At 42.4% G+C, this 27,602-nt stretch overlaps 1 protein-coding gene across 2 annotated transcripts in view; it reads left to right on the forward strand.

The window, feature by feature from the left end:
* Nucleotides 1-27,602, forward strand: part of SIM2 (SIM bHLH transcription factor 2) — a 74,696-nt gene that overhangs the window by 18,659 nt on the left and 28,435 nt on the right. For both annotated transcript variants that reach the window (XM_072138742.1, XM_072138743.1), the window contains exons 2-3: nt 20,695-20,777; nt 26,150-26,239. In XM_072138742.1, the coding sequence (XP_071994843.1) occupies nt 20,695-20,777; nt 26,150-26,239 (173 nt within the window). The remainder of the gene's footprint in view (nt 1-20,694; nt 20,778-26,149; nt 26,240-27,602) is intronic.

Genomic DNA, 27,602 nt, shown 5'->3' on the forward strand with positions numbered 1-27,602 from the left:
AGCCCCTTTGTAATCTAAAGGTGATGTACTATGGTGCTCTATGTAATCTAATGGTGAAGTGTGATGTACTATGGCAATCTATGTAATCTAATGGTGATGTGTGAAGTACTATGGCACTCTATGTAATCTAATAGCGATGTGTGATGTACTATAGCACTCTATGTAATCTAATGGTGATGTGTGATGTACTATGGCACTTTATGTAATCTAATGGTGATGTTTGATGTACTATGGAACTCTATGTAATCTAATGGTGATGTGTGAAGTACTATAGCACTCTATGTAATCTAATAGCGATGTGTGATGTACTATAGCACTCTATGTAATCTAATGGTGATGGGTGATGTACTATGGCTCTCTATGTAATCTAATGGTGATGGGTGATGTACTATGGAACTCTATGTAATCTAATGGTGATGTTTGATGTACTGTGGCACTTTATGTAATCTAATGGTGATATTTGATGTACTATGGCACTCTATGTAATCTAATGGTGATGTGTGATGTACTATGGCACTCTATGTAATCCAATGGTGATGTGTGATGTACTATGGCACTATATGTAATCTAATGGTGATGGGTGATGTACTATGGCACTCTATGTAATCTAATGGTGATGGGCGATGTACTATGGCACTCTATGTAATCTAATGGTGATGTGTGGTGTACTATGGCACTCTTTGTAATCTAATAGTGACAGGTGATGTACTATGGCACTCTATGTAATTTATTAGTGATAGGTGATGTACTATGGCACTCTATGTAATCTTATGGTGACAGGTGATGTACTATGGTACTCTATGTAATCTAATAGTGACAGGTGATGTACTATGGCACTGTATGTAATCTAATGGTGATGGGTGATGTACTATGGAACTCTATGTAATCTAATGGTGATGTGTGATGTACTATGGCACTTTTTGTAATCTAATGGTGACACGCGATGTACTATGGCACTCTATGTAATCTAATGGTGACAGGTGATGTACTATGGCACTCTTTAATATCCAATGGTGACAAGTGATGTACTATGGAACTATATGTCATCTAATGGTAATGTGTGATGTACTATGGCACTCTATGTAATCTAATGGTGACTGTGGATGTACTATGGCACTGTATATAAACTAATAGTGACAGGTGATGTACTATGGCACTCTATGTAATCTAATGGTGATGTGTGATGTACTATGGCACTCTGTGTAATCTTATGGTGACTGATTATGCACAATGGCGCTCTATGTAATCTTATGGTAACGGGTCATGTATTATGGCACTCTACGTAATCTTATGGTGATGGGTGATGTACTATGGCACTCTATGTAATATACTGGTGCAGTCTAATTAATATAAGGGTAGTAGTTTGGTTGACCTGATCTCCATTGGTTCTTTGATTGTTTAGACACAACCAACAGTTGTTGTATTCTTGTATATTCATAGAAGGTTAGGCTACATTCACACGAACGTATGCAGGCATACGGTGCGCAGAGGTCCTGATAAATATCCCCCAATGACTCAAGCAAACTTTACAGAGGGAGTGTGATAAGTGCAAAAAATGCCAAACTACCAATGAGATAAAAAAAGCTGCAAGAATAAGAGAAAAAAAAAGGAACAAAATTGTGAAAAATCCTTGTAATGTATAAATGTACTCTTATTTTACTTAAGAGTAGCTTATCTTACTTACCGTAAGTAAAAATTAAGCCAAAAAGTAAAAAAAAAATATATAATAATGCAGTGTATATTTTTTTTAATGGTGTTTTATATCATTTTATGTAGAGGGGGGTTTTATGTAGCTCCAATAAAAAATAATGAATGGTTATACAGTCTTTGCTGCGATAACTTATCACATGCATCGAGACAGGGGGTGTTTTGTCACATTTTAGACTTTCCTTTTTCTCTAATCTTCGCAACTTTTTTGGGTGCAGTGATGGATCCGCGCTTTTTTTTCACGCCCCGGAAAAGTTTTCCTGCGTTGCCCCTAATTTATCACTGGAATCCAGTCCATAAATTAAATTTTGCTAACAATCACTCATTGCTGGAGGGTGCTTGGAGTGCACCAAGAAAAAAAAATTACAACTTTTTTTTCAAAAATGTAAAAAAAACAAAACAAAAGACCATTTTAACATCAAGATTAAAAATAAGCCAATGTAAATTATACAAGCCCAAAACTCGGTTCCATCCATATTATTTTTTAATTATTCAGGATTTTTTAAATTTTTTTTTACATTCTCTGGATACTCTCTATACAATATGGAAAAAAAAAAACAAAGAGAAAAATTTCGATCTCAAGATCTCGAAAAATCTCTGACTCCTAAACACAGGATTATTCCGGTCAATCCTCGTTTAAGTGGTTACTTTTATTGTGATTTACATTTGATGTGAATTAATTGATAAACCGAGTATATGTCGTATACAAGCGAGGGCAGATTATATCGAATGGACAGGGATGAGGGGGAATTTAAAAAAAATTAGGAATGTCATAAATTATGAGCAAGGAAAAAAATGACATAGTAGAATCGTAACATATAATGTACAATAAATTCTAATAATTCTATTCCATTTCTCGCTGTATTATTGTATATTGAGCGTCCGCTGTCAATCACTAGTGTTATATTAGGAGTCCCCTGGTATTGCGCCGCTTGTTGTGTGGAATTAGAGATCTGATTCCCCTAATCTGCAGTTTAGTAAGAAATATCGCTGAGGCTTGTCTTCTCCCTAACCTGACATGACACTCCATTATCTATCATTAGGGCAGTGTACACACAGCAAGACACGCGCTCGTCATATCGGAGCGTTGGTCCAATTCTAGGAGAAATTATACACACTCTCAAGAGATTACACCCCCCCCCCCCCCAAAAAAAAAAAAATTCCCCCTAAAAAAATCCTTTGTTCATTGCTGGAAGAGAACATTCGTCCTGGACTCTCTTAGGAAAAGTAATTAATCTCTCCCTCCCATTAACCTCTATGGTAGAGATTAGTTGTCTGCACTTTACATGAGCGGCAGGAAGAAGTCTCCGCTGTACAGAGATTTTACTGTAACTCCTTCTGTACGGCCCCGGACAACTAATAATCCCCTATAAAGGGGACGAACAGAGAACGTTTTACATTGGATTTGACTAAGGTCGATACTAATAGTCATAATTATTATTATTTTTTTTTTATAGTGCATTGATTTACGTTATTTTAAGACATTAAGGGGCCACACAGTGGATTTGACTAAGGTCCATAATAATAGTCATAATAATGTTTGTTTTTGTGCAGTCATTGACATTATTTACACAATTTTATGACACTAAAAAGTTTTTTTTTTGCCTTTAATTAATTTTTCATATACCCTACATATCACCCATTTTTAAATGCATGTAGTTAATGCTTTCTATATGTGTAATAATCATTAAAAAAAACAAAAATATGTATGTAAAAAAAAAAATATAAAAAAAATATATATATTATTTTTTTTAATTGTAAATATCAATTTGTCCCCATATAATGATTCTTGTGCCTTAGCCTACTGCACAGTACCACTGACTCCTGAGAAAAAGACAAAAGATTATTAAAAAATTCAAAAGATTATAAAAAACAAAAAATTTAATCTTATACATTTTTCTATTACAGGCGGTCCCCGGGTTACGTACATGATAGATTCTGTAGGTTTGTTCTTAAGTTGAATTTGTATGTAAGTCGGAACTGTATATTTTATAATTGTGACCCCAGGCAAAAAATTTTTTGGTCTCTGCGACAATTGGATTTTAAAAATCTTGGATTGTCATTAGAACTAAGATTAACAATAAAGCTTCATTACAGACGCCTGTGATAACTGTTACAGCTGATTATTGTGATCCAAGGCTAAAGTACAGCAAATAAGCAAAATCCAGGGGTCGTCTGTAATTTGGATGTTCTTAAGTAGGGGGACCGCCTGTACAGTCCTTTAGTACAATAGACCCGGTGGTTATCATTATCCACCAAGAAACAATAACTAATATTGCTTATCCTGTCTTATCAAGATCCAGACATCATTAGTGAATTTTTTTTTTTTCAACCTTCTCCTATGTATATAAAATATTTTTAGGGCAACATGATTCTAACGTTTTATGCTCTCACTAGATGCTTATCATAAATTTTAGGGTTAACTGGGATAAATTCCCCCCCCCTCCCAATACGTGTCACGGTTTACGTTTGAATCACAAACCGTCACCACAATTTTCACAGAAATTTTTTCTACTATTGATATAAGTGCCCCCGGGGTTAAATGATTCAATTCTAGTGAATTTAGATCCATAAAAAAGTAATAAAAATGTTGTCCATAAATTACAGCATGTGATTACTCGGTCATATAGTGTAACACAAATTCTTTGGCGTAAATTTTTGTGTACAAAAATAGATGTAAAAAATTAGAAATGGTCAAATTTTCTCTTCGTAAAACGGACATTTTAGCTGCAGAATTTTTTTTTTCTGCAAATTTATAATTATACCATCATATTTTAAATTCCGGAAATTATCATATTTTTTACGTTGTATTTATGTATTTGTATTTTATATTTCGAATTTTTTGCCCAGAAATATTTTACTTTGTACAGGCGGTCCCCGGGTTACGTACAAATTAGGATCTGTAGATTTGTTCTTAAGTTGAATTTGTATGTAAGTCGGAACTGTATATTTTATAATTGTAACCCCGTCCAAATTTTTCTTGGTCTCTGTGACAATTGGATTTTAAAAATGTTGGATTGTCATAAGAACCGGGATTAACAATAAAGCTTCATTACAGACACCAGTGATAACTGTTACATCTATTTATTGTAGCCCAGGACTAAAGTACAGTAATTACTAAAATCCAGAGGTCCGTTTGTAACTAGGGGTCGTCTGTAAGTCAGGTGTTCTTAAGTAGGGGACCGCCTGTATTTATGTATTTGTATTTTATATTCATAGATTTTTGTTCCCAGAAATTATCATATTTTACGTTGTATTTATGTATTTTGTATTTTATATTCACAGATTTTTTTTATCTAGTTTTTCTTTTAGTTTGTGAATTTTCTAAACCCCCTTTTAAATTAATAACATCCTTTTAGTTCAGTTGACAGAGCTCGAACTTAAGCTCCTCACCGCGAGCAAACAGCGTTTTTTTTTTTTTTACGATAATTTCTTCTGACCTAAAACATGTCATGAATTTACCACTTAAGTGGTTAATTTCGATATGTTTATATTAGCGGTACGGTCTTTTCGTGAGCCTGTTATTAGACCCTGAAGAAGTTTGCTGACGCTGCAAAGTTCGGCTTCTAAGTTTCAGGCTCGGTTTTTTACCTATTTCAGCTTGAAAGTATTAAAATAACATTTGTTATGTGTATAAATTCTCTCTCGAATCCTTTGGCAAATATTCTTATGTTTTCTTTATCAGGTTTTTTATATTTTAAAAACCTGATGAAGGACATCAATTTGCGCGGGGTTGGTTTTGTTTTAGTTTTAAAGCAAAAAATGTTGCCCCGTGTATATTGTTGATGAATTTCGATATTCAGTTTCATAGAAGTAAAGGGATCGGCCACAGTATCATCTATTCTTGATTTTTTTTTATTTTTATGATATGTTTTTTTATAAACTGGTTAAAAAAAAGTGCAAAATATTGTGTCATTTGGCTTTAGGTTTTTTTTAGGTTTTTAAATGAAGAAAAACACTTGCAAAATATTTGACTTACGTTTTTTGAAATTGCGTTTACTGGATCAAAAGGAGGCTTGCAAACCATTACATTAGTTGGCTTGACAGGTTAGAATTTTATTTTTTTGAAAAACTAAAGACTGTAAAAATCTTAAACTGCGGCCAATCGTATATGGCCACAATAAGGCACCAGGATCTGGACCACCTGTTGGTTCTAATAAACAAAACTTTGTACATCACTAGCTTTCCCCATTAGATAAATAGTATACAGGCGGTCCCCAGGTTACGTACAAGATCGGTTCTGTAGGTTTGTTCTTAAGTTGAATTTGTATGTAAGTCGGAACAGTATATTTTATAATTGTAGCTCCAGACAAATTTTCTTTGGTCTTTTTGACAGTTGGATTTTAAAAATGTTGGGTTGTCATCAGAACCAACCAAACAAAAGGGGTCTTCTCAAAGAAACTGACTGCTTAACATACCCCAAAAACTAAAATCCATAGTGGAAATATCATGGCTACATAGTAATCTGGTTCTAAACTGACTTTTCCGGCACTGAAGTATTTTTCATAAAAGTTAGGAAATGGTTAAAAAAAATAAAGAATAAAAAAAATTTAAACGTATCCACCAATCCTCTGCTGCTCCAATTCTGATCCGGGTATCCTGGTGGTTTTGGCTTCCTGGTTCCCATTGACAAATAAGAATCGGCAGCTTTGGCAATCGTCTCCTGCTAGAAAACCCCTTTAATGTTCCTAATGGCCATTGATTTTTTGATCAGGTTTTAAACTGTGTTTTATTACATATTTTTAATACCGCAATGGGGAAAACACGTGACACAGCTACAAGTAAACCACATATTTTTTTGGCTATGTTGTGTGAACAGGAAATTTTTGATCTAGGATCAGTCCTCTTCTTGGAGTGTGGATTAGCGCTGGGCCTGAAAGGGGAGAATCTCAGAGCAAAAGGAGAATGAAAACAATAGGAATGAATTAAGCTAATAATTATGTTTGAAAAAATAATAATATATAATTATATAATATAATTCATAATAATAATTGCCAGAAATATAATTTAAGTCATTTGAGATTGTTTTTTTGTATTGTGTGTGTTTGTGTGTGTGTGGGGGAAGTGTTTTGAACATTTTTCTAATTTACTTCTTTAAATTTTGCTTAATTTGTAAAAAAAAAAAAAACCAGGCTGCAAAGTGCCCCTTAGTAATGGATGTACTTCTCTGTTGTCAAGACTGATCTGGGCTAAAAGTGAAGTAAATCCTCACTGCTCAGAGCTGTGTAAACAAACACTGGGAAATCAGATGTCAGCTAGTCAGCCTCCATAGACACACACTATACAGGCTGTAATACGGATCTCTACAAGAGGTAGCATTGCAGCCTGAAGCAAAATTTCCTAATAAAGTATATTATAAAAAAAAACATTCACAACACCTCCCCACACACTAGTATTAAAAATGATCTCAAATGATGTTTACGCTTTAGGTTTTCATCCATAGCTGTGTGTTTGATAGAGATGAGCGGACCTGAACTTTACGTTAGGGTCCGGGGTTTGGGTGTGGATGGGGGGCAGATTGGCCAATGATATGACACCAGGCCTTACATAGATATATGATTGTTCAGGGATAGGGGGCGGGGGGATCATGGTATTGCGGCCTCTACTAGGATGAGAACTCCATGTACACCATCATAACCCATATCGTATTCACTTCAATTAACTGTTTACCGGCTTCCTAGCAGCGTAAGCCTGACCTATGTCACCCGCCGCTCTAAGCAGCCGTGAAGGGAGCGGGAGCACGGTGGGGGGTTCTACAAGCACAAGAACAATAAGGAGTGAAATGATCGGCCACCCCTTGTGTAACACAAACTATTTATAAACAGAATCTACTCCCCGCTATAAAGTGATCCTTCCACTTTAAGTCTTTGGTTATGGCTGGTGGCAGGGGGGGGGTTAGGGGGTGGGGGGGAGCTGGGGAAGCAAAGGGACGGGGGGGGGGGGGGGGTGTGTTTATAATCCACTTCTGCCACGTCTGGCTCCTTTTCCTTCTCTTCGCTACAGTTGGTGTAATATCTGGGCCCAGCGCTGGTGTGGGGGTAAGCCCGGGGAGGATCACATTCTGCTCACGTTACCCCCGCAGCAGATGACATCCCCCCCATTGTTCTGGATCCGGTTACATAAAGGTGTTCTTGCAAGAAATCGAAATTTGCTGACATGTAAAGAGGTATTAGAGGGCTAATCTGAGGGAGAGGGAGCAAAACACGTCCGGCCTCTATAACAACAGCGGGGGAGAGGAAATCTAAAACACAACCTGCCCCGCAGTAGCCCATTAACCCTTGTGGTGCAGAGCGGATGGGTCAAATAATGCCTCGGGTGACTGTAGGATTAACCCTTGAAATTCCTGGGAGGTCAGAAAGGACTGGTGGTTAGGACTCAACCGATAGTATTAACCCTCTAAGTACCTCTACTCCATTCTCTGTGTCAATTTTGGCACTAAAATCAGCGTCGGACCCCCTACTGTCCTGTATTAGTTGCCGATCTTATAGAAAAACCCATTTACAGAATCTTCTCTGTATGACAAATATCTTTGTATTAGCACTAGTTTTTGCTTTGATCAGTAGAAAAAAAAATCTTAGGATAATAGTTCAGAAAAGTTATAGGACATTTACAGGGTTTTAATTTATTCCGCCCACCACTGTGATCCTACCTGCTGCTCCCGCCTCGGAGAGAGCACACACCTCGGCCCTCTGACATCACAGGTCCTCTGACACCGCTTTCCCTCTGACATCACCTGCCCTCTGACATCACAGGTCCTCTGACACCGCTTTCCCTCTGACATCACCAGCCCTCTGACATCACAGGTCCTCTGACACCGCTTTCCCTCTGACATCACCTGCCCTCTGACATCACAGGTCCTCTGACACCGCTGGCCCCCTGACACCGCTGGCCCTCTGACACCGCTGGCCCTCTGACACCGCTGGCCCTCTGACATCACCTGCCCTCTGACATCACCGGCCCTCTGACATCACCTGCCCTCTGACATCACCTGCCCTCTGACATCACCTGCTCTCTAACATCACCAGTCCTCTGACACCGCTGGCCCTCTGACATCAACGGTCCTCTGACACCGCTGGCCCTCTGACATCAACGGTCCTCTGACATCACCGGTCCTCTGACAACGCTGGCCCTCTGACATCACCTGCCCTCTGACATCACCAGCCCTCTGACATCAGCAGCCCTCTGACATCACCTGCCCTCTGACATCACCTGCCCTCTGACATCACCTGCCCTCTGACATCACCTGCCCTCTGACATTACCGGCCCCCTGACATCACCGGCCCCCTGACATCACCGGCCCTCTGACATCACCAGCCCTCTGACATCACCAGCCCTCTGACATCACCAGCCCTCTGACATCACCTGCCCTCTGACATCACCTGCCCTCTGACATCACCGGCCCTCTGACATCACCTGCCCTCTGACATCACCGGCCCTCTGACATCACCGGCCCTCTGACATCACCTGCCCTCTGACATCACCTGCCCTCTGACATCACCGGCCCTCTGACATCACCAGCCCTCTGACATCACCTGCCCTCTGACATCACCTGCCCTCTGACATCACCTGCCCTCTGACATCACCGGCCCTCTGACATCACCTGCCCTCTGACATCACCTGCCCTCTGACATCACCGGCCCTCTGACATCCCCTGCCCTCTGACATCACCGGCCCTCTGACATCCCCTGCCCCTCTGACATCACCGACCCTCTGACATCCCCTGCCCTCTGACATCACCGGCCCTCTGACATCCCCTGCCCCTCTGACATCCCCTGCCCCTCTAACATCACCTGCCCTCTGACATCACCGGCCCTCTGACATCACCGACCCTCTGACATCCCCTGCCCCTCTGACATCACCGGCCCTCTGACATCACCGGCCCTCTGACATCACCGGCCCCTTGACATCACCGTCCCCCTGACATCACCGTCCCCCTGACATCACCAACCCTCTGACATCACCGGCCCTCTGACATCACCGACCCTCTGACATCCCCTGCCCCTCTGACATCCCCTGCCCCTCTGACATCACAGACCCTCTGACATCACCTGCCCTCTGACATCACCGGCCCTCTGACATCACCGGCCCTCTGACATCACCGGCCCCTTGACATCACCGTCCCCCTGACATCACCGGCTCTCTGACATCACCGGCCCTCTGACATCACGGGCCCTCTGACATCACCTGCCATCTAACATCACCGGCCCTCTGATATCACCGTCCCTCTGACATCACCCGCCATCTGACATCACCGGCCCTCTGACATCACCAGCCCTCTGACATCACCAGCCCTCTGACATCACCGGCCCTCTGACATCACCAGCCCTCTGACATCACCAGCCCTCTGACATCACCGGCCCCTTGACATCACCGGCCCTCTGACATCACCAACCCTCTGACATCACCAGTCGGGAGCAAGAGGTAGGATCACAGAAGTCATTTTATCTGCTATCAAGCCCTTTATTTATGCACTAAAAACCGTTCCAATTGCATAAAGAAACGTCATCTCTTGCTGGACCTCTGAGGGGCGATGTCCTCTAATAGAGAGGAGGGTCCACAAAGAGTCGGTTACATAGACATCCTGTACTGGTGTATGGACATGGTGTAATGCCGAGTTTCCCCTGTGGTGGCGCTGTAGGGAGATATAACACTGCATTCCTGGTTATACCACAGGAAGGTAAAGGAATTGTCCAAAGTGAACTCACAGCATGAGAGGAATCTGAGGACTAACCCGATTATCTCTGGGGACACAGATCCCTCCTATTGCTTTCTCTTTCTTTTCCTTGTACAACTTTTTGTGAGACTTTTTCGCAGTTTGGGACTTTTTATTCGCAGTATCAAACAGCAGCGTTACCTGCCCCCAGGATCTGATACAGGAGCCGCATTTATCTTTGTAGCCCAAATGTTTGTTCAACTTGTGCGACTTTTGGGCTTGGAATTGTCCCAATCTTGTGCCTAACAGGTCCCCAAAAGTCCCAAAAGTGACACTAAACAGCGACTTATCACATGTATCACACAGGGGAAAACGTAAGATACATCGCAATGATAAAGTAGCCTGAAAAAGTGGCAGCCGAAAAACTGTGATACATGGTTGTGTTTAGTTTTTTTTTAACTAAAGTCCAGACCCAGGACCGAGATCTCAGGAAATATCAGACGAGCAATGTACAAAGTCCTGAAAAAGGGCCAATGATGAGCGGTCACATAACTGCTGCTACTGGGAGGTATTGATGTGCCAGGCAGAGAAACATAGATATGAAATGGTTATAAGATAGATAATAGATAGATAGATAGATAGGAGATAGATAGATAGATAGATATGAGATAGATAGATATGAGATAGATAGGAGATAGATAGATAGATAGATAGATAGGAGATAGATAGATAGATAGATATGAGATAGATAGATAGATAGATAGGAGATAGATAGATGGATAGATAGATAGATAGATAGATAGATAGATAGATAGGAGATAGATAGGAGATAGATAGATAGATAGATAGATAGGAGATAGATAGATAGATAGATAGATAGATAGGAGATAGATAGATAGATAGATAGGAGATAGATAGGAGATAGATAGATAGATAGATAGATAGGAGATAGATAGATAGATAGATAGATAGATAGATAGATAGATAGATAGATAGATAGATAGATAGATAGATAGGAGATAGATAGGAGATAGATAGATAGATAGATAGGAGATAGATAGATAGATAGATAGATAGATAGGAGATAGATAGATAGATAGATAGATAGATAGATAGATAGGAGATAGATAGATAGATAGATAGATAGATAGGAGATAGATAGATAGATATGAGATAGATAGATAGATAGATAGATAGGAGATAGATAGATAGATAGATAGATAGATAGATAGATAGGAGATAGATAGATAGATAGGAGATAGATAGATATGAGATATAGATAGATATGAGATATAGATAGATAGATATGAGATAGATAGATAGATAGATATGAGATAGATAGATAGATAGATAGATAGATAGGAGATAGATAGATAGATAGATAGATAGATAGATATGAGATAGATAGATAGGAGATAGATAGGAGATAGATAGACAGACAGATAGATAGATAGATAGATAGATAGATAGATAGATAGATAGATAGATAGGAGATAGATAGATAGATAGATAGGAGATAGATAGATAGACAGACAGATAGATAGATATGAGATAGATAGATAGATAGATAGATATGATATAGATAGATAGATAGATAGATAGATAGATAGATATGAGATAGATAGATGGATAGATAGATAGATATGAGATATATAGATATGAGATAGATAGATAGATAGATAGATAGATAGATAGATAGATAGATAGATAGGAGATAGATAGATAGGAGATAGATAGATAGATAGATAGGAGATAGATAGATAGATAGATAGATAGATAGATAGATAGATAGATAGATAGATAGGAGATAGATAGATATGAGATAGATAGATAGATATGAGATAGATAGATAGATAGATAGATAGATAGATAGATAGGAGATAGATAGATAGATAGATAGGAGATAGATAGATAGATAGATAGATATGAGATAGATAGATATGAGATATAGATAGATATGAGATATAGATAGATAGATATGAGATAGATAGATAGATATGAGATAGATAGATAGAAGATAGATAGATAGATAGGAGATAGATAGACAGATAGATAGATAGGAGATAGATAGATAGATAGATAGATAGATAGGAGATAGATAGATAGATAGATAGGAGATAGATAGATAGATAGATAGATAGATAGATAGGAGATAGATAGATAGATAGATATGAGATAGATAGATAGATAGATATGATATAGATAGATAGATAGATAGATAGATAGATAGATAGATAGATAGATAGATAGATAGATATGAGATAGATAGATGGATAGATAGATAGATATGAGATATATAGATATGAGATAGATAGATAGATAGATAGATAGATAGATAGGAGATAGATAGATAGGAGATAGATAGATAGATAGAAAGTCCAAGCGGCACAAACCAGAGGAAGTGGTGGGTGCAGGCGTCCTGGGACTCGGCCTAAGGTCCCTCAACGATATATACAAGAAACCGGGCAGCACTCCAAATAGTGAAAAAAGGTGTAGATTCTTTATTCCATGTTCAGCAACTTCGCGGTAAAGGTTGTATGGAACGCATCTTGGAACGCAGAGGGTGCGTTCCAAGATGCGTTCCATACAACCTTTACCGCGAACAAGTTTACGGTCTAAGGAGATTACAGCTATTACGGGGAGACACCTGAAGAACAAGCATATATTTTTTAAACTACTTGCACAAGAAGCACTGCACCACTTTCTTTCCATTACACGAGATTCACGTGGAGAACTCACGGAACATCCTTATCACAGGTCTTTTTAAATATTAAATTGTTTGTATGTTACATGTATTTATATAGTGTATTGAATACACAAATCACTGTACACCAATGAATTATATGCATTTTAAAGTTTTTGTATCACAAATATGGTAATTTGGTGGGCGTGTATTATGAGGTCATGTGACCACGGGGATTTGTATATAATACTGCCATTTACACTGTATAGACGGCTTGAAAAAGGCTCCTTGGAGCCGAAACGTCGCTGTTAAGTTGCTGAACATGGAATAAAGAATCTACACCTTTTTTCACTATTTGGAGTGCTGCCCGGTTTCTTGTATAGATAGATAGATAGATAGGAGATAGATAGATAGATAGATAGATAGATAGATAGATAGATAGATAGGAGATAGATATGAGATAGATAGATAGATAGATAGATAGATAGATAGATAGATAGATAGATAGATAGGAGATAGATATTAGATAGATAGATAGATAGATAGATAGATAGATAGATAGATAGGAGATAGATAGATAGATAGATAGATAGATAGATATATAGGAGATAGATAGATATGAGATAGATAGATAGATATGAGATAGATAGATAGATAGATAGATAGATAGATAGATAGATATATAGGAGATAGATAGATAGATAGATATGAGATATATAGATAGATATGAGATAGATAGATAGATAGATAGATATGAGATAGATAGATAAATAGATAGATAAATAGATAGATAGATAGATAGATATGAGATAGATAGATAGATAGATAGATAGATATGAGATAGATAGATAGATAGGAGATAGATAGATAGATATGAGATAGATAGATAGATAGATATATAGGAGATAGATAGATAGATATGAGATAGATAGATAGATATGAGATAGATAGATAGATAGATAGATAGATAGATATGAGATAGATAGATAAATAGATAGATAGATAGATAGATATGAGATAGATAGATAGATAGATAGATATGAGATAGATAGATAGATAGGAGATAGATAGATAGATATGAGATAGATAGATAGATAGATATATAGGAGATAGATAGATAGATATGAGATATATAGATAGATATGAGATAGATAGATAGATAAATGGACAGTTCTGGGTCTGGTGGTTCCGGTGCTGATGTATGACGTCTGTGTCCGGGCTCCGTCTCTTGTGTTATGTGAGAACATTTGTGCAGCTGCCAATAATCTTAGTAAAGTAAACTGCTGCCTTTTTAGGGCTTTTAGTTGTAGAGAAGCTCCATGTGATCACAGCCGGGTCACGGCTCTGGTGCTGGGTCCGTGTGATCTCAGCCGGGTCACGGCTCTGGTGCGGGGTCCGTGTGATCTCAGCCGGGTCACGGCTCTGGTGCTGGGTCCGTGTGATCTCAGCCGGGTCACGGCTCTGGTGCTGGGTCCGTGTGATCTCAGCCGGGTCACGGCTCTGGTGCGGGGTCCATGTGATCACAGCCGGGTCACGGCTCTGGTGCGGGGTCCGTGTGATCACAGCCGGGTCACGGCTCTGGTGCTGGGTCCGTGTGATCTCAGCCGGGTCACGGCTCTGGTGCTGGGTCCGTGTGATCTCAGCCGGGTCACGGCTCTGGTGCGGGGTCCGTGTGATCTCAGCCGGGTCACGGCTCTGGTGCGGGGTCCATGTGATCACAGCCGGGTCACGGCTCTGGTGCGGGGTCCGTGTGATCACAGCCGGGTCACGGCTCTGGTGCGGGGTCCGTGTGATCTCAGCCGGGTCACGGCTCTGGTGCGGGGTCCGTGTGATCTCAGCCGGGTCACGGCTCTGGTGCGGGGTCCGTGTGATCACAGCCGGGTCACGGCTCTGGTGCGGGGTCCGTGTGATCTCAGCCGGGTCACGGCTCTGGTGCGGGGTCCATGTGATCACAGCCGGGTCACGGCTCTGGTGCTGGGTCCGTGTGATCACAGCCGGGTCACGGCTCTGGTGCGGGGTCCGTGTGATCTCAGCCGGGTCACGGCTCTGGTGCGGGGTCCATGTGATCACAGCCGGGTCACGGCTCTGGTGCTGGGTCCGTGTGATCTCAGCCAGGTCATGGCTCTGGTGCGGGGTCCGTGTGATCACAGCCGGGTCACGGCTCTGGTGCAGGGTCCGTGTGATCTCAGCCGGGTCACGGCTCTGGTGCTGGGTCCGTGTGATCACAGCCGGGTCACGGCTCTGGTGCGGGGTCCGTGTGATCTCAGCCGGGTCACGGCTCTGGTGCGGGGTCCGTGTGATCTCAGCCGGGTCACGGCTCTGGTGCGGGGTCCGTGTGATCTCAGCCGGGTCACGGCTCTGGTGCGGGGTCCGTGTGATCACAGCCGGGTCACGGCTCTGGTGCGGGGTCCGTGTGATCACAGCCGGGTCACGGCTCTGGTGCGGGGTCCGTGTGATCACAGCCGGGTCACGGCTCTGGTGCGGGGTCCGTGTGATCACAGCCGGGTCACGGCTCTGGTGCGGGGTCCGTGTGATCACAGCCGGGTCACGGCTCTGGTGCTGGGTCCGTGTGATCACAGCCGGGTCACGGCTCTGGTGCTGGGTCCGTGTGATCTCAGCCGGGTCACGGCTCTGGTGCGGGGTCCGTGTGATCTCAGCCGGGTCACGGCTCTGGTGCTGGGTCCGTGTGATCACAGCCAGGTCACGGCTCTGGTGCTGGGTCCATATAATCACAGCCGGGTCACGGCTCTGGTGCTGGGTCCGTGTGATCACAGCCGGGTCACGGCTCTGGTGCTGGGTCCGTGTGATCACAGCCGGGTCACGGCTCTGGTGCTGGGTCCGTGTGATCACAGCCGGGTCACGGCTCTGGTGCGGGGTCCGTGTGATCTCAGCCGAGTCACGGCTCTGGTGCTGGGTCCGTGTGATCACAGCCGGGTCACGGCTCTGGTGCTGGGTCCGTGTGATCACAGCCGGGTCACGGCTCTGGTGCTGGGTCCATATAATCACAGCCGGGTCACGGCTCTGGTGCTGGGTCCATGTGATCACAGCCGGGTCACGGCTCTGGTGCGGGGTCCGTGTGATCACAGCCGGGTCACGGCACTGCCATATAGAGACTGGATAATAATACCGCCATATAGTGACTGAATGATAATACCACCATATAGTGAGTGGATGATAATACTGCCAAAAATGACTAGATGATAATACCGCCATATAGTGAGTGGATGATAATAACGCCATATGGTGACTGGATGATAATAACGCCATATAGTGAGTGGATGATAATACCGCCATATAGTGACTGGATGATAATAACGCCATATAGTGAGTGGATGATAATAACGCCATATAGTGAGTGGATGATAATACCGCCATATAGTGAGTGGATGATAATAACGCCATATAGTGAGTGGATGATAATACCGCCATATAGTGAGTGGATGATAATACCGCCATATAGTGAGTGGATGATAATAACGCCATATAGTGAGTGGATGATAATACCGCCATATAGTGAGTGGATGATAATACCGCCATATAGTGAGTGGATGATAATACCGCCATATAGTGACTGGATGATACTACCGCCATATGGTGACTGGATGATAATACCGCCATATACTGACTGGATGATAATACTTCCATGTAGTGACTGGATATAATACCGCCATATAGTGACTGGATGATAATACCGCCATGTAGTGACTGGATAATAATACCGCCATATAGTGACTGGATGATAATACCGCCAAAAAGTGACTGGATGATAATACCGCCATGTAGTGAGTGGATGATAATACCGCCTTATAGTGACTGGATGATAATAAAGCCATATAGTGACTGAATGATAATACCACCATATAGTGAGTGGATGATAATACTGCCAAAAATGACTAGATGATAATACCGCCATATAGTGAGTGGATGATAATAACGCCATATGGTGACTGGATGATAATAACGCCATATAGTGAGTGGATGATAATACCGCCATATAGTGACTGGATGATAATAACGCCATATAGTGAGTGGATGATAATAACGCCATATAGTGAGTGGATGATAATACCGCCATATAGTGAGTGGATGATAATAACGCCATATAGTGAGTGGATGATAATACCGCCATATAGTGAGTGGATGATAATACCGCCATATAGTGAGTGGATGATAATAACGCCATATAGTGAGTGGATGATAATACCGCCATATAGTGAGTGGATGATAATACCGCCATATAGTGAGTGGATGATAATACCGCCATATAGTGACTGGATGATACTACCGCCATATGGTGACTGGATGATAATACCGCCATATACTGACTGGATGATAATACTTCCATGTAGTGACTGGATATAATACCGCCATATAGTGACTGGATGATAATACCGCCATGTAGTGACTGGATAATAATACCGCCATATAGTGACTGGATGATAATACCGCCAAAAAGTGACTGGATGATAATACCGCCATGTAGTGAGTGGATGATAATACCGCCTTATAGTGACTGGATGATAATAAAGCCATATAGTGACTGGATGATAATACCGCCATGTAGTGGCTGGATGATAATACCGCCATGTAGTGAGTGGATGATAATACCGCCATATAGTGACTGGATGATAATACCGCCATATAGTGACTGGATGATAATACCGCCATATGGTGACTGGATGATAATACCGCCATATAGTGAGTGGATGATAATACCGCCATATAGTGACTGGATGATAATACCGCCATATAGTGACTGGATGATAATACCGCCATGTAGCGTCTGGATGAAAACACCGCCATGTAGCGTCTGGATGATAATTCCGCCACGTAGTGACCGGGTGATAATACCCCCATATAGTGACTGGATGATAATACCGCCAAATAGTGACTGGATGATAATACCGCCATATGGTGACTGGATGATAATACCGCCATGTTGCGTTTGGATGATAATACCGCCATGTAGTGACTGGATGATAATACCGCCATATAGTGAGTGGATAATAATACCGCCATATAGTGAGTGGATGATAATAACGCCATGTAGTGACTGGATTATAATACCGCCATGTAGTGACTGGATGATAATACCGCCATATAGTGACTGGATGGTAATACCGCCATATAGTGACTGGATGGTAATACCGCCATATAGTGACAGGATGATAATGCCGCCATGTACTGACTGTATGTGACATCACCTGACCAAGGATATAGCAAGCCGTGCACCTGTGTGACATCACATGACCTGGGATATATCGACCTGTGCACCTGTGTGACATCACATGACCAGGGATATATCGACCTGTGCACCTGTGTGACATCACATGACCAGGGATATATCGACCTGTGCACCTGTGTGAACAACCCCTTTACGTATTTGCCTTGTTGGGTTTTTACCTTGGCCATTAAAGGTACTTCTTCTGAGGTGCAGCCTTTCTACGTGGGCACATTAGAAGAAGACTGCAGGAAAACGCATCCTGCAAGTACCGGGCTGTGTCCTCACAGCCCAGACTCGGCAGTAATACCGGTCAAGCAGTCACAGAAATTCCCCCCAGAGTAGCCAGCAGTCACAGAGTTGCCCCACAGAGCAGCCAATAGCCAAAGAGATGCCCCAGGACAGAGATATCCCCCAGAGTGTCCAGTAGTCTCCAGAGTAGCCAGTAGTCACAGAGATGTCCCCCAGAGTAGCCAGCAGTCACAGAGATCTCCTCTAGAGTAGCCAGCAGTCACAGAGATGCCCCCCAGAGTAGCCAGCAGTCACAGAGATTCCCCCTAGAGTAGCCAGCAGTCACAGAGATTCCCCACAGAATAGCCAGCAGTCACAGAGATACCCCCAAGAGTATACAGTAGTCTCAATGATCCCCTCAGAGTATACAGTAGTCTCAACAATGCCCCCAGAGGAGCCAACAGTCACAGAGATGCACCCCAGAGCAGCCTGCAGTCACAGAGATGCACCCCAGAACAGCCTGCAGTCACAGAGATGCACCCCAGAGAAGCCAGCAGTCACAGAGATGCCCCCCGAGTAGCCAGCAGTCACATAGATGCCCCCAGAGTATCCAAAAGTCGCAGACAAGCCCCATGGGGTAGCCAGCTGTCACAGAGATGCCCCCCCAAAGTATCCAGCAGTCACAGACATGCCCCCCCCCCTGGTGTAGCCAGCTGTCTCAGAGATGCCTCCCAGAGTATACAGCCATCACAGAAATGCTCCCCAGAGTAGCCATCTGTCACAGAGGTGTGACCCAGAGTAGCCAGCAGTCACAGAGATGCACCCCAGAGTAGCCAGTAGTCACAGAGATGCACCCCAGAGTAGCCAGCAGTCACAGAGATGCACCCTAGAGTAGCCAGAAGTCACAGAGATGCACCCCAGAGTAGCCAGTAGTCACAGAGATGCACCCCAGAGTAGCCAGCAGTCACAGAGATGCACCCCAGAGTAGCCAGTAGTCACAGCGATGCACCCCACAGTAGCCAGCAGTCACAGAGATGCACCCCAGAGTGGCCAGCAGTCTCAGAGATGCCTCCGAGAGTATCCAGCCGTCACAGAAATGCTCCCCAGAGTAGCCAGCTGTCACAGAGATGCGACCCAGAGTAGCCTGCAGTCACAGAGATGCCCCCCAGAGTAGCCAGCAGTCACAGACATGCCCCCGGTGTAGCCAGCAGTCACAGAGATGCCTCCCAGAGTATCCAGCCATCACAGAAATGCTCCCCAGAGTAGCCAGCTGTCACAGAGGTGTGACCCAGAGTAGCCAGCAGTCACAGAGATGTGACCCAGAGTAGCCAGCTGTCACAGAGATGCGACGCACGGTAGCCTGCAGTCACAGAGATGCCCTCCAGAGTAGCCAGCAGTCACAGACATGCCCCCGGTGTAGCCAGCAGTCACAGAGATGCCTCCCAGAGTATCCAGCCATCACAGAAATGCTCCCCACAGTAGCCAGCTGTCACAGAGGTGTGACCCAGAGTAGCCAGCTGTCCCAGAGATGCGACCCACAGTAGCCTGCAGTCACAGAGATGCCCCCCAGAGTAGCCAGCAGTCACAGACATGCCCCCGGTGTAGCCAGCAGTCACAGAGATGCCTCCCAGAGTATCCAGCCATCACATAAATGCTCCCCAGAGTAGCCAGCTGTCACAAAGATGTGACCCAGAGTAGCCAGCAGTCACAGAGATGCACCCCAGAGTAGCCAACAGTCACAGAGTTCCCCTCTAGAGTAGCCAGCAGTCACAGATGACCCCCAGAGTAGCCAGTAGTCACAGATATGCCCCTCAGAGTATCCAGCAGTCACAGGCATGCCCCCTGGGGCAGCCAGCTGTCACGGAGATGCCTCCCAGAGTATCCAGCCATCACAGAAATGCTCCCCAGAGTAGCCATCTGTCACAGAGATGCAACCTAGAGTGGGCAGTAGTCACAGAGATGCCCCCCAGAACAGCCTTCAGTCACATTTAAAGGGTAGTGTTGGTTTAAAGTGGATTTCAGAGATAAATATGGCGCCACCTTGGTTCAATGGTTGTGTCTGTTATTGCAGTATTCATTTAAATAGGGCACATAAAGCAGGATGAGCTTATACAGGTCAGAGATGTGGATGTGATGACCTAGGAGCAGGACATATATCTCATTGCTGTTCTGTAACCTTCTCATTGGTTTTTTCCTTAGGACTGGGAGACGCCTGGGGACACCCTACAAGGATAGGACCGCTGGATAATGTGGCCAAAGAACTGGGATCTCATTTATTACAGGTAGGTTCCCCCAATCCAAAACATACTGTTAGGTGATTAGATTGTGAGCCCCATTGGGGACAGGGACTGATTTGGCAAGTTCTGTGCAGCGCTGCGTAATCTGTGTGCGCTATATACATAAAGGAATTATTATTATTATTTATTATGTTTCTTAAAAGATTTTAGATACAGGAGGAGCTGCATTGCATTTTATGTTTTACATGTAGCATCTGTGTCAGGCACAATGTTATGGGGTATATATAGTATATAACGGGCACAATGTTATGGGGTATATATAGTATATAACGGGCACAATGTTATGGAGTATATATAGTATATAACGGGCACAATGTTATGGGGTATATATAGTATATAACGGGCACAATGTTATGGAGTATATATAGTATATAACGGGCACAATGTTATGGGGTATATATAGTATATAACGGGCACAATGTTATGGAGTATATATAGTGGGCACAATCTTATGGGGTATATATATAGCGGGCACAAGGTTATGGTGTATATATAGCGGGCACACTGTTATGGTGTATATATAGCGGGCACAATCTTATGGGGTATATATAGTATATAGCGGGCACACTGTTATGGGGTATATATAGTGGGCACAATCTTATGGGGTATATATAGCGGGCACACTGTTATGGTGTATATATAGCGGGCACAATGTTATGGGGTATATATAGTATATAGCGGGCACACTGTTATGGTGTATATATAGTGGGCACAATGTTATGGGGTATATATAGTGGGCACAATGTTATGGAGTATATATAGTGGGCACAATGTTATGGGGTATATATAGCGGGCACAATGTTATGGGGTATATATAGCGGGCACAATGTTATGGGGTATATATAGTATATAGCGGGCACACTGTTATGGTGTATATATAGTGGGTACAATGTTATGGGGTATATATAGTGGGCACAATGTTATCGGATATATATAGCGGGCACAATGCTATGGGGTATATATAGCGGGCACACTGTTATGGGGTATATATAGTGGGCACAATGTTATGGAGTATATAGTGGGCACAATGTTATGGAGAGTATATATAGCGGGCACAATGTTATGGGGTATATATAGCGGGCACAATGTTATGGTGTATATATAGTGGGCACAATGTTATGGGGTATATGTAGCGGGCACAATGTTATGGGGTAGGTATAGTGGGCACAATGTTATGGGGTATATATAGTGGGCACAATGTTATGGGGTATATATAGTGGGCACAATGTTATGGGGTATATATAGCAGGCACACTGTTATGGGGTATATATAGCGGGCACAATGTTATGGGGTATATATAGAGGGCACAATGTTATGGTGTATATATAGCGGCCACAATGTTATGGGGTATATATAGTATATAGCGGGCACACTGTTATGGGATATATATAGTATATAGCGGGCACACTGTTATGGGATATATATAGTGGGCACAATGTTATGGAGTATATATAGCGGGCACAATGTAATGGGGTATATATAGCGGGCACATTGTTATGGAGTATATATAGCGGGCACAATGTTATGGAGTATATATAGCGGGCACAATGTTATGGAGTATATATAGCGGGCACAATGTTATGGAGTATATATAGCGGGCACAATGTTATGGAGTATATATAGCGGGCACAATGTTATGGAGTATATATAGCGGGCACAATGTTATGGGGTATATATAGTATATAGCGGGCACACTGTTATGGTGTATATATAGTGGGCACAATGTTATGGTGTATATATAGTGGGCACAATGTTATGGGGTATATGTAGCGGGCACAATGTTATGGGGTATATATAGCGGGCACAATGTTATGGGGTATATATAGTGGGCACAATGTTATGGGGTATATATAGCGGGCACACTGTTATGGTGTATATATAGCGGGCACAATGTTATGGGGTATATATAGTATATAGCGGGCACACTGTTATGGTGTATATATAGTGGGCACAATGTTATGGGATATATATAGTGGGCACAATGTTATGGAGTATATATAGTGGGCACAATGTTATGGGGTATATATAGCGGGCACAATGTTATGGGGTATATATAGCGGGCACAATGTTATGGGGTATATATAGTATATAGCGGGCACACTGTTATGGTGTATATATAGTGGGTACAATGTTATGGGGTATATATAGTGGGCACAATGTTATCGGATATGTATAGCGGGCACAATGCTATGGGGTATATATAGCGGGCACACTGTTATGGGGTATATATAGTGGGCACAATGTTATGGAGTATATAGTGGGCACAATGTTATGGAGTATATATAGCGGGCACAATGTTATGGGGTATATGTAGCGGGCACAATGTTATGGGGTATATATAGTGGGCACAATGTTATGGGGTATATATAGTGGGCACAATGTTATGGGGTATATATAGCAGGCACACTGTTATGGGGTATATATAGCGGGCACAATGTTATGGGGTATATATAGAGGGCACAATGTTATGGTGTATATATAGCGGCCACAATGTTATGGGGTATATATAGCGGGCACAATGTTATGGGGTATATATAGTATATAGCGGGCACACTGTTATGGGATATATATAGTGGGCACAATGTTATGGAGTATATATAGCGGGCACAATGTAATGGGGTATATATAGCGGGCACATTGTTATGGAGTATATATAGTGGCACAGTGTTATGGAGTATATATAGTGGGCACAATGTAATGGGATATATATAGCGGGAACAATGTTATGGAGTATATATAGCGGGCACAATGTTATGGTGTATATATAGCGGGCACAATGTTATGGAGTATATATAGCGGGCACAATGTTATGGTGTATATATAGCGGCCACAATGTTATGGAGTATATATAGTGGCACAGTGTTATGGAGTATATATAGTGGGCACAATGTAATGGGATATATATAGCGGGCACAATGTTATGGAGTATATATAGCGGGCACAATGTTATGGAGTATATATAGTGGGCACAATGTTATGGAGTATATATAGCGGGCACAATGTTATGGTGTATATATAGCGGGCACAATGTTATGGAGTATATATAGCGGGCACAATGTTATGGAGTATATATAGCGGGCACAGTATATATCAGAGGGTCATGTATCTGCTGTTCTGTGTGCAGTGCCGCCCTCCATACTGTATATTATACGCCTGAGGGTCTTAGTATCGTTGTGCGTTGTGCGTTCTCTGTGTGTAAGACCCTTTAATTCGCAGCAATTTTTCATTTGTGGCTGAAAGCCCTGTAGGTTTATAGAGAATGTTCCTATTATCTGAGGAAAATACATAACAGGCCGCAATAATCTCTCCCCAAACCCTGCACAATCTCACTCCCTGCAATATGGTTTTCATAAAGCCGCGCTCCAACTTTTATTTTTTCCATCACATCGAGTTTTACTGCTTGATGGAGATGAAATACCTGTAGATGTCTCACAGGAGAGGGACAGGGGGATTAAAAGTCTAAAAATGGAAAAACTTTAGGAAAGCGGCTCCTAATGGCGGCCATATTGATAACCCAGCTTTACCAGGAGCAGAAGGGTTGGTTCTCATCTTATCAGTATAGTTATTGTTTTTGGTGCTTTATTACATCTACAACAAAAAAAAAAATGAAGCATCCTTTTTAAATAGGCATGAAAAAATGTATTAAAAATCCTTTTTGTATACAGCTCCCATGCAAATCTATGCGTCTCCATGGTTACAGACTACAAATAGTGGCCTATATCATTGATTTTGTGTAACCCCCCAGCCAGAAAGACACCAAAATTATTATTATTTATGAATAATCTTTCTAATTTTGGCACACCACTGTTATTTGCATTAGTTTTCCAGGAAACATATAGTTAAAACTGTTACCAAACCCCGCCCCATTTCCAATCACGTTCCTCCTTTTTTGAATAGTGTTATCCATGGTACGAATAAGAGGAAATTCCCAACATAAGTGACTATAGACCTCATGTGATTGCCGTAGAGCTCCTGATATGGTGTGTCTATATGAATTAGCGCAATCTAGCCAAGGGGGCGTATCCTTTTATACAGAGACACACCCCCATAGAAATGAAAGGTTTACACCCCCTTGTCTAGATTGCACTAATAATATTGTATTCACGTGAATCTGTAATATCTTCCAAATATCTACTGTGGTCCAAGAGAGCGAATGAGATCGCAAGATAGAAGGATCAGGCATGTTGAACTTCAGTATGCCCGTTCCATTATTTTCGACATATGAATGTAAGGCTGAACAAAGACTAAATTATCATGGAAAAATAAATTGGAGTAAGTGTTGGCTGAACAAGCTTTTGGCCAAAAGCCATTAAAGATGTATTGCCACTTCAAGACCACCAACCTGCCCAACCAACCTGGACCACCGACCAACTCAAGTAACCTTCGATGAGTGGCTGCATCCTCATTCCAGATATTGAGCAGTTTTTTAGATCTCTAAAATGTCCTCATTGACAGGAAGGACCTATATATAGTTCCTGGTAATCCAATGGTGTGTTTCAGACCCAGACGCTGCCAGAACCAGCTGATAGGTGGTTCCACAACCTGGTATTTTACATATAGGTCATCAATATTGAAATCCAGAAAGCCACTGACATTAGTATGGGCCGTTTTACTTTATTTTGTTTTCAAAGATCTACTATCCACCGAGAAGTCACCAAATTTGGACCAAATTTTACATTTGTGTTCCTAAAACCACCATTCTAGAGGTCCCATAGATCCCTATAAGACAGTGGTGGCGAACCTATGGCACGGGTGCCAGAGGCGGCACTCAGAGCTATTTCTGTGGGCACCCGGGCCATCACCCCAGCACACCAGACAGGACTCAAAGAATCTTCCTGCAGTTCCAAGCATCTTAAAAGATGCTGCTTTCAGTCATATTTTGATACCGGCTTCTCGACTTAGAACTGTAGGAAGAGGGAGAATGAGCAGACGGGGCCGAATTATATTTGGATAATGGAAATTTTTGATCTTTCTACTTTTTTGCTGTTCTCAGGAGGACAATATGATTGAAAGTTGTTGAAGAACAGGGAGCAATAACTTAATGCTTTAATTTTTGGTTGGCACCTGGCAACAAATAAGGGAGATTTGGGTTGCAGTTTGGGCACTCAGTTGCTAAAAGGTTCGCCATCACTGGTCTATGGTGACAGGAAACCCTGTTGCACATTATGATTTGTTGTACATTTTTTAACCTATAAAAACAACCACCCCTCCCCCCAAAAAAAATTAAAAATGAATTTGTAAATCTGGTTGTGAATCAAGTCTAAATTTCATTACTTCACCCCCGGGGTCATAGACTATCTGGCCTGTAATAGACCTGGTGCTCATATTCATCTCTCATATCTCTTTGTTTCTTCCAGACCTTGGACGGCTTTGTTTTTGTTGTTGCATCGGATGGAAAGATAATGTACATCTCCGAAACGGCTTCTGTGCATCTGGGATTGTCTCAGGTAAATTTACCCAATTTATACCAATTTTTACTTAATTATTTTATTGTTTCCTACACTTAGAGGATACATGTCGTCTGAGGTTTTCCTAGAAGTTAAAAAAATATCCCAATAGTAGAAAATTTGGGGATTTTTGGAAAACCCATTTAGAGCCATGTCAAAAGTCCAACGTGTACTCTGCTCCTGCACCTGCTTGAAACCACAAGATGTCACTTGTGATGTCAAAGGAAGTGAGACCCTGTGGTTTAGCAGACCATAGTTTGGCCAAAGCGAGTCCTATGACCCACCTGGAGCTTCCGGAAAGTACTACTGCAGTACTGGGAGATGAAACAAAGTGCATATACCTAAGGGTGTTTGTCACTCCTGCCCTGGCACTCAAGGCCCTTGTGGTTTCTTGTGGTGGTTACTTGCTCCTCTGGTTTAGGTGGTGCAGGGGTTCCTGATGCTCACCAATTCTTGGAGTCTCTCGAAGGTCACAGGAAGTGCCTCAAAGCTCTTCAGACAGGAAGTTCCCTAAGATGCCACTAAGCCAATCACAGCTCCAAACTGCATAACTGTCCACATCTGGAGCTCAGAGAGATCCTGCTTTTGAGAAATATTTAGGCAGATGTCTATGTGACCAACGATATGACTATCAAAGTTTGATTGAGTAACCTTGGGTCATGGCAGGGGTTTGTAAAAAAATGTCTACTGGTGACAGTATTTCCAGGTTAGGAGGAAATCCTTGAAGAAGTTGGTCGTTTTGAGGCAAAAACATGTAATGGGGGACTTTGATGTTTTATATGATATAACCTGCTTGGTGATCTTCATGGTTCTCCCAGCTAGAGTTATGGAGAAATCTCTGGAGGGCTCAGGCGGTGACAGAGTAGTAGGCCTCAGAGGTCCAGCAGAAGACAACCCAGTTGTGGAACCAAATTGTCATGGCAGTTTATTACTTTTGGGATCTTATGGATGATGGGCAATAAAGATTCCAATAGAATTATAGAAGGACGTCACACATTCTGTATAGCAGCAGGTCAGACCCTCAGAATCACCTCCTATGGTGGTCCTAAGGAACCCTAGTCTGATACTTTCATCCGCTTCTCTTGTGAATCTCCTTGTAATCATTATTCTATGGAGATTCTCGGAGACGCTGAATGTAGCATTGTCAGATCTTCTGTTTGTTAAGTAGCGGCACAAATATATTTGAGCTGTTTCTTAGCAACAGAGAATTCAGGGATTGTCGTCTCGTGCCCTCACGCTGATCTAACATCCAATGGAAGACTTGGTGGGAATTATCCTCACTGCCTGCCCTGGCTACCAGGGGAAGGACCATGATCTATATTTCTTTTACGTATAACTTTTGGGGTTTTTAAGGTTTTTTAAT

This window comes from Engystomops pustulosus, chromosome 2 (assembly GCF_040894005.1).
Source record: "Engystomops pustulosus chromosome 2, aEngPut4.maternal, whole genome shotgun sequence".
In the NCBI taxonomy this organism is placed as follows: Eukaryota; Metazoa; Chordata; class Amphibia; order Anura; family Leptodactylidae; genus Engystomops; species Engystomops pustulosus.